The sequence below is a fragment of the Castanea sativa genome, chromosome 10, assembly GCF_040712315.1.
Source record: "Castanea sativa cultivar Marrone di Chiusa Pesio chromosome 10, ASM4071231v1".
In the NCBI taxonomy this organism is placed as follows: Eukaryota; Viridiplantae; Streptophyta; class Magnoliopsida; order Fagales; family Fagaceae; genus Castanea; species Castanea sativa.
Genome location: NC_134022.1, coordinates 8841235 through 8848460, shown reverse-complemented (window position 1 = coordinate 8848460; position 7226 = coordinate 8841235). Strand labels below are relative to the sequence as shown.

The 7226-nt window shown below is 38.4% G+C and overlaps 2 protein-coding genes across 3 annotated transcripts; both read left to right on the top strand.

Moving 5' to 3' along the window:
- Positions 1 to 453: 453 nt before the first annotated feature.
- On the top strand, positions 454 to 4625 carry LOC142613676 (uncharacterized). 2 transcript variants are annotated; one of them, XM_075786125.1, is made up of 2 exons: positions 454 to 577; positions 1181 to 4625. In XM_075786125.1, exon 2 carries the CDS (start codon positions 1189 to 1191, stop codon positions 4456 to 4458), a length of 3270 nt encoding a protein of 1089 aa, XP_075642240.1. In that variant the 5' UTR covers positions 454 to 577; positions 1181 to 1188; the 3' UTR covers positions 4459 to 4625. The 2 variants fall into 2 exon arrangements, with proteins under 2 accessions (XP_075642240.1, XP_075642239.1); XM_075786124.1 differs by having other exon boundaries at positions 1158 to 4625.
- A 1653-nt stretch (positions 4626 to 6278) lies between these two features.
- On the top strand, positions 6279 to 7001 carry LOC142613615 (large ribosomal subunit protein uL24z-like). The gene has a single exon (XM_075786041.1). The coding sequence runs from the start codon at positions 6371 to 6373 to the stop codon at positions 6809 to 6811; it is 441 nt and encodes a 146-aa protein (XP_075642156.1). The 5' UTR covers positions 6279 to 6370; the 3' UTR covers positions 6812 to 7001.
- The last annotated feature ends 225 nt before the right edge of the window (positions 7002 to 7226 follow it).

Genomic DNA, 7226 nt, shown 5'->3' with positions numbered 1-7226 from the left:
CCATTACTTCCAATAAACCCTCCTCGGACAAATTAAAACCCTCGGAACAGGCCCAATGCCCAAAAACAAATTCTAACCCTTCAAACCCACAAAATATATATTACATCTTATCACTTGAAGATAGTTTGGGATGGTTACTTAATTTTTTAGGATATTATATACTTACACTAATTATAATTTTAAATAAAAATCTTGAGGAGACCAAATAGTACTTTTTTCGAGGAACTAATTTTAAATATAAGTACACAATATGGATAAATAAATATATTATAAAATTGTTTTACAAATGGTTCTAAGGATTCCAATGTGATGGGATCACAATTAGATGTCGATAAACAAAATGTATCATCTTATTAAATCAAAAAGTCTCCTATTTAATATTTTGGCCGTGAAGAGAAAAATTCCACTTCACAAAACTCTTGTACTCTAAACTAACACTTAAATAGTTCATCACATGTCACCGTATTTACAATCGCGCCATCAATTCACAATTAGCCGTTGATTCCTCTAAAAACCCAAAATTCAACTCTGCTTCGTCTTCGCTCCTCCTCCACTATTCGTGCATGAAGATTTTCTGGTAATTCTTCGATTCCGAGCAACTTAGTTTGCCTAAAGTTTTGATGCATGTGTGGGGTTTCTTCAAATTTTAGCTCTAATTTGAATTTCTCTGAGAATTGGCTTAAAAGTCTGTTTGGATGCTCAGAAATGAGAGGAAAATGAAGGAACCGTTAAGAGTTTATTAGGTTCTTTTGTTAATACCTATGTTTATGATTGATTCCATTTTTTTTTTGCATTTGCTTCTATTATGATATTTGCTTTTAATTTAATTATTCTCTGAGGATTAAGTTTTGTATACATTGGTTGGGTTCATACAGAGTTCTAAAGTTCGCATTTTTTTTTTTTTTTTGCTTATTGAGAAAATTTTGGTATAGAGAATGATTAAATTTCTTAATGTTAGTAGAGTTTGCATTTTTTGGGATCTAGGGTTTTGTTGTTGTTGTTGGTGTTTGGTATGTCACTGTGTCAGCGTGAACAAGAATCTGAGGTCTTATTATAGATTGTAATTCATACATTTGTTGAATTTTGCTTTTTTCTGGTTGTCTTGATTTATTGATACTTATTTGGGGATTTTTTTTTTTTTTTGGGGGTTGTTTTAGAGTGCTGTTTTGATTTGTTTTAGGAGTTGGAATGGGGGTTATGGAGAATATGCTGCATTCAGATTCTCTTAGAACGGTTACGTCGGTAAATGGTAGTTATTCTGAAGGGAGGTTGGGAAAATTGGCAATGAATACTGGTCCATTTAAACCTAAGAGGCGTTCAGTTTCTGCTGTTCGTGATTTTCCATCAGGATGTGGACCACTTGGTAATCGAATTCAGTCTCCAGAGGTTTCTGAAACTTTGGTTTCTGCAAAGACACTGGAGCAAGAAAACGTTTTGACATCAGAAGATAAAGTGGTTGTCTCATCTGACCAGGGGAATGAACTTGAATCCGTGAAAATTGAACCTGTGCAAATACACTCACCAGTGTCAGAAGCTTTGAATAATGCAGTGCTGAGTGAGCCTGTGAAAGTACACTCACCAGTGTCAGAAGCTTCAAATAATGCAGTGCTGAGTGAACCTGTAAAAGATTTAGAAGATGCAGCCTTTGATTTGTCGAAGATACGTGTGGTAGATGCTTCTGCTTCTGCTTCAAAGGAAGAGATGGTTTCACCAAGTAGTTTTAAATCATGCTCACCATTTTATGGTCCCAATGATGTTCCCACTGGCAGTGGTTTGAAGAAGACCATGGCTAAAAATTATGCTTCACGAAGAACAGTTTCAGCCATCAGAGACTTCCCGCTCTTGTGCGGTAGAGATGCTCCGCGTCTTAGTAAGGAAGAAAGCCTGGAAGAGCTTGCTTCTCTGAAGAACAAGAGTTTGTGTCAAGATAAGTCTGATATGGATGACAGGCCCTCGGAAGAGATGAGAAAAGCTGATGTAAAGCGAATGGGAGAGGATGTTCAAGATGGGGATGCAGAGAAGAGTGAATTACAGGGGAATGTTGCTTCTCTGAAGAACAAGAGCTTGTGTGAAGATAAGTCTGATATGGATGACAGGCCTGCGGAGGAGACTAGAAAAGCTGATGTAAAGCAAATGGAAGAGGATGTTCAAGACGGGGATGAGCAGAAGAGCGAATTACAGGGGAACGTTTCTAGAATAACTGGAGACAAAATTGGAGCTGAATCTGATGGATGTGCTACTGAAGAAATCAGGAAGCAGGATGAATTTGGAATGGCTTCTGAGATGACAGTGCGACGGGATGATACAAGAGAAAAGTGCACTAGTCCTTCTTCTAAAACTGAAAGTAATCAACATCAGTCTGACCGCAAGTCCAAGACAACAGTTAAAAAAGAATCTAGGGACATTGGAGGATTGGAGGAAACAAAGGGGAAGGAGATTGTGGTTTATGGAAAGGACTCAAGTCTAAAGAGAAAGCATTCCAATATATCTGATTATCAGATCCAATTGCAGGAGGATTTTGGCAGTTTGGAACCTGAGTCGGAGGGGGCTGTGGTGCAAGGTCTGATGGCTGCGCCACATTGTCCTTGGGGGCAGGGGAAAGGGGCCTACAAACCATATACAGCTGGTGTTACTGGTCAAAGCAAAGGAAAGACACATAATTCTCTGCATCTTGTAAAATATAAATCAACTGTCAAGACAAAGGATAAAGCCGGAGTTTCTGGAGTGAAGTTAAAAAAGAAGTCATCTATCACAAGAAACACTGCTAATCATGGTATATGTCAAATGGTTAGTAGAGATAAGGAGGATTCTCTTGAGGAAGATGATGAATGTAAAAGCTTTCATATTGCTCCAAGACCTTGTAGTTTTGGTGTAAACCTTCCTCCCTTTGAACAGGGTACAAGTGTTAAACATCATGAAAGTGATGCAATTACCCGAAGCAAAGTGAGGGAGACACTGCGTCTGTTCCAAGCCATCTGTAGGAAGCTCTTGCAGGAAGATGAAGCAAATCCGAAGGCACGAGGAAATGGCAATAAGAGGATCGATTTACAAGCATCACAGATTCTTAAGAAGAACAGCAAATATGTTAACACTGGCAAACAAATCTTGGGACCTGTCCCAGGTGTTGAAGTTGGTGACGAGTTCCATTACAGGATTGAGCTTAATATTATTGGCCTTCATCGCCAGATTCAAGGTGGTATTGATTATGTCAAGCATGATGGGTTAATCCTTGCAACTAGCATTGTAGCATCTGGGGGCTATGCTGATGATTTGGATAATTCAGATTCCTTGATTTATACAGGTCAGGGAGGAAATGTAATGAATGCAGGTAAAGAACCTGAGGACCAGAAGCTTGAAAGGGGAAACCTTGCTTTAAAGAATAGCATGCAGGAAAGGAATCCTGTTAGGGTGATTCGTGGATATGATTCCTCAGATGGAAAAATGTATTTCTATGATGGGCTGTATGTGGTGGTGAAATGTTGGCAGGATTTGGGGCCACATGGTAAGCTGGTTTTCAAGTTTCAGTTGGACAGAATTCCTAATCAACCAGAGCTTGCTTGGAAAGAAGTCAAGAAGTCCAAAAAGTTCAAAGTAAGGGAGGGTCTCTGCGTAGATGATATCTCACAAGGGAAAGAGTCAATTCCCATTTGTGCTGTGAACACCATAGATGATGAGAAACCTCCTCCATTTAAATACATAACTAGAGTGATATACCCTGATTGGTGCCGTCCTCTCCCTCCTAAGGGTTGTGACTGTACCAAGGGATGCTCAGATTCTGAGAAGTGTTTTTGTGCAGTCAAGAATGGAGGAGAAATCCCATTTAATCATAATGGGGCCATTGTTGAAGCAAAGCCCCTGGTCTATGAGTGTGGTCCTTCTTGCAAGTGCTCTTCTTCTTGCCACAACAGAGTTTCTCAGCATGGTATCAAATTTCAGCTTGAAATCTTTAAAACAAAATCTAGGGGATGGGGGGTGAGATCCCTTAATTCCATCCCTTCAGGAAGTTTTATATGTGAGTATATAGGAGAACTCCTTGAAGAGAAGGAAGCTGATCAAAGAGCCGGTAATGATGAGTATCTGTTTGACATTGGGGATAACTACAATGACAGCTCTCTTTGGGATGGACTCTCGTCCCTTATGCCTGATGCGCAGGCAAGTTCCTGTGAAATTGTGGTGGGGGATAGTGGATTCACTATTGATGCAGCGCAGTATGGCAATGTGGGGAGATTCATCAACCACAGCTGTTCTCCCAATTTGTATGCTCAAAATCTCCTTTATGATCATGCAGACAAAAGAATTCCTCATATAATGTTCTTTGCTGCTGAGAATATCCCTCCTTTGCAAGAGCTGACATACCATTACAATTACATGATAGATCAGGTTTATGATTCAGATGGCAATATTAAGAAGAAGAGTTGCTTCTGTGGTTCTTTAGAATGCACTGGTAGGATGTATTGATGTAGCGTCACAGGAGAAGGTTGGATTTATGTTGAAATAATTTTCTTGTCTTGTAGATACCTCAGCGTTGTTTACATTGGCTCAAAATTTTTACTTGTAGACTCGAACACAAACAGTTTTAAGTAATCATTTACTCATCTCGACTTATTTGACAATTAAGGTCAAAATTAGGTCTCATAGCCAAAAGGCTTTCCTCTCTCTCTCTCTCTCTCCTGTTTGACAATGAGAACATTGTTTTGCCACTTTTACCAAAGAAAAAAAAGGGGACATTGTTGTGTCATTGTTACCACTTATGGGTGGTATCCTTTTGCACTCGTAGTATTTGAATGTTAATTAAGTAGTATTTAAATGTTAATTAAAAAGGCACATTAATAGGGATAACAGTGTTTCAGTATGTATGGTCATACAGAACTGCACAATCACTTTATATATATATGTATGTGTGTGTGTGTGTGTGTGTGTGTGTGTGTGTGTGGGGGGGATAATTCAATTATTGCAAGTGGAGGAGGAGGGGTTGAACCCCAAATTTTTTTATAAAAGAGATCTCTTTTTTTTGGTTAAACTTAATAGGAAATGTTAACTAATGCCTGACATTGGTTTATGAATTATTTTTATAAATACTTTATGAAAAAATGATAAAGTAATTAATTTTGTTAACAACTTTGAGTCATGTTAACGAAAAAGTATTTTATATCAAATGATACTATAAATGAAAGACATGTGTGTAAAAATAACTACTTACTAACACATGTCTTTCATTTGTTTGTGGATTAGTTTTTTTTTTTTTTACATATCTCACACTTATTGGATTTTGATACCATTGACATGGTATCATTTGATACCAAACACCTTCTCTTTTATGCAAAAAAAAAAGTCTCATAAGTATGGTCAGTGTCCTTGCCCCACTTAATCCTATATAACACTATGATGTGGGATTACTTGGGCACTAATGGAGCTTTTCACTAGTCAAGCTCACAGCTCCTGGTTGATGTGATGAGTCACAAGGACTTTTTACCGCTATAGGTGACCTCCCTAGTTGCATGGTTAACAGTTTGGATATTAATTAGTGGGCATTTTTTTTTTTGTTGCTAAATATTCAATTTTTGCAAAATATATTATTGAAAAGCTTTTGCCCCAAGTTATTTTATTTAGTAGTATGTGAGACTCAAGTTTAGCAAACTCGAATTCCAACTATAAATTTAGTTTAGTGAAATTGAGTTTTAATAGGTGTTCACATGGATAATTTGATGTGGTATTTTAAATGATGTGGTATTTTAAAATAAAATATCCCACGCAAAACTTAAGTTTACTAAACTTGAGCTCCATTTCTTTAACTCAAGTTTACTAAACTTCAATTCCATTTCTTTAATTTTTCTTAAGGAACTCGAGTTTCATTTAGCTGCATTTTTTCAAGTGGAATTCAAGTTTGACAAACTCAAATTCCTTAAAATTTTTTTGCTAAAATGAAACTTGAGTTTATTTAAGTCAAATTCAATATATGGACTCACGTGATCCATGTGAGTGCCAATTTACTTGTTTACCAAACTTGAATTCAAAAATGGATTATATAACTAAATAACTTTGGGCAGAGGTGTTTCGATAATATATATATATATATATAATTTTTTTTTTTGTGCGCAAAAACTGAATATTTGTAGAAAAAGTTCCATATTTAATCTTTTACGGTTTTACCACTCGGAAATTAATTTAGGCCGTTTACAAGGTAATCCCAAGTCCCAATCCAACCAAACTTACACAGCCCATACGGCCCACTCAAAATTCCAATAAAATCCCCACAAACCCTAGCACATTTATCTCTCTCTCTCTCTCTCTCAGTGTGCCTACCTTCCCTTCTCCCATTTGCAAAAGCCACAGACACACAGAGAGAGATAAGCTTTCGAAGCTGTGAAAGATGAAGTACAACCCAAGAGTCACGAGCTCTCGCCGCAAGAACAGGAAGGCTCACTTCACCGCCCCATCAAGCGTGAGGCGAGTCCTCATGAGCGCACCCGTCTCCACCGAGCTCAGATCCAAATACAACGTCCGATCCATGCCGGTGCGTAAGGACGATGAGGTCCAGGTCGTGCGCGGCACCTTCAAGGGTCGCGAGGGCAAGGTTGTCCAGGTCTACCGTCGCAAGTGGGTCATCCACATCGAGCGGATCACCCGAGAGAAAGTGAACGGCTCCACCGTCAACGTCGGTGTCAATCCTTCCAAGGTCGTCATCACCAAGCTCCGCCTCGACAAGGACCGCAAGTCGCTTCTCGACCGCAAGGCTAAGGGTCGCGCCGCTGCTGATAAGGAGAAGGGGACCAAGTTCACTGCCGAGGATATCATCCAGAACGTCGATTAAAATCGGTTCAAACTGATAACTTTTGTCCTAGATTTCTTCTCTGTCATTTCTACTTTTTGCTTTCGGTTTCTGAGTTTAGCATTTTACATTCGGATAATATATTTTTGTGCTTTTTGGGAATCTATCTATCTATATTATTATCTCTATCTTTTTGAAATGACAAAGCAGAAATGATAAGCATAATTTTGTTTGGAGTGTTGTAGTGAATATTGCTTGATTTATCATTAGTGGCATTGTATCCGAATTGGTTGCGCGATATGATTGGTTAAGGAGTACCATTACAACCTGAGACCTTGTTTATGAAACTATGAGGAAGTAGTATAGGGACGCAAATTTTGTGCCGTAACTTGTACCACAATGTACAATTCTGGTGCAGTTGATTGTGAGAGTTGTGGTCATAGAAGAATGGTAAAAT

Coding starts and splice junctions, on each gene's coding strand:
- LOC142613676 (XM_075786125.1), top strand. CDS start 1,189: ATGGGGGTTATGGAGAATATGCTGCATTCAGATTCTCTTAGAACGGTT.
- LOC142613615 (XM_075786041.1), top strand. CDS start 6,371: ATGAAGTACAACCCAAGAGTCACGAGCTCTCGCCGCAAGAACAGGAAG.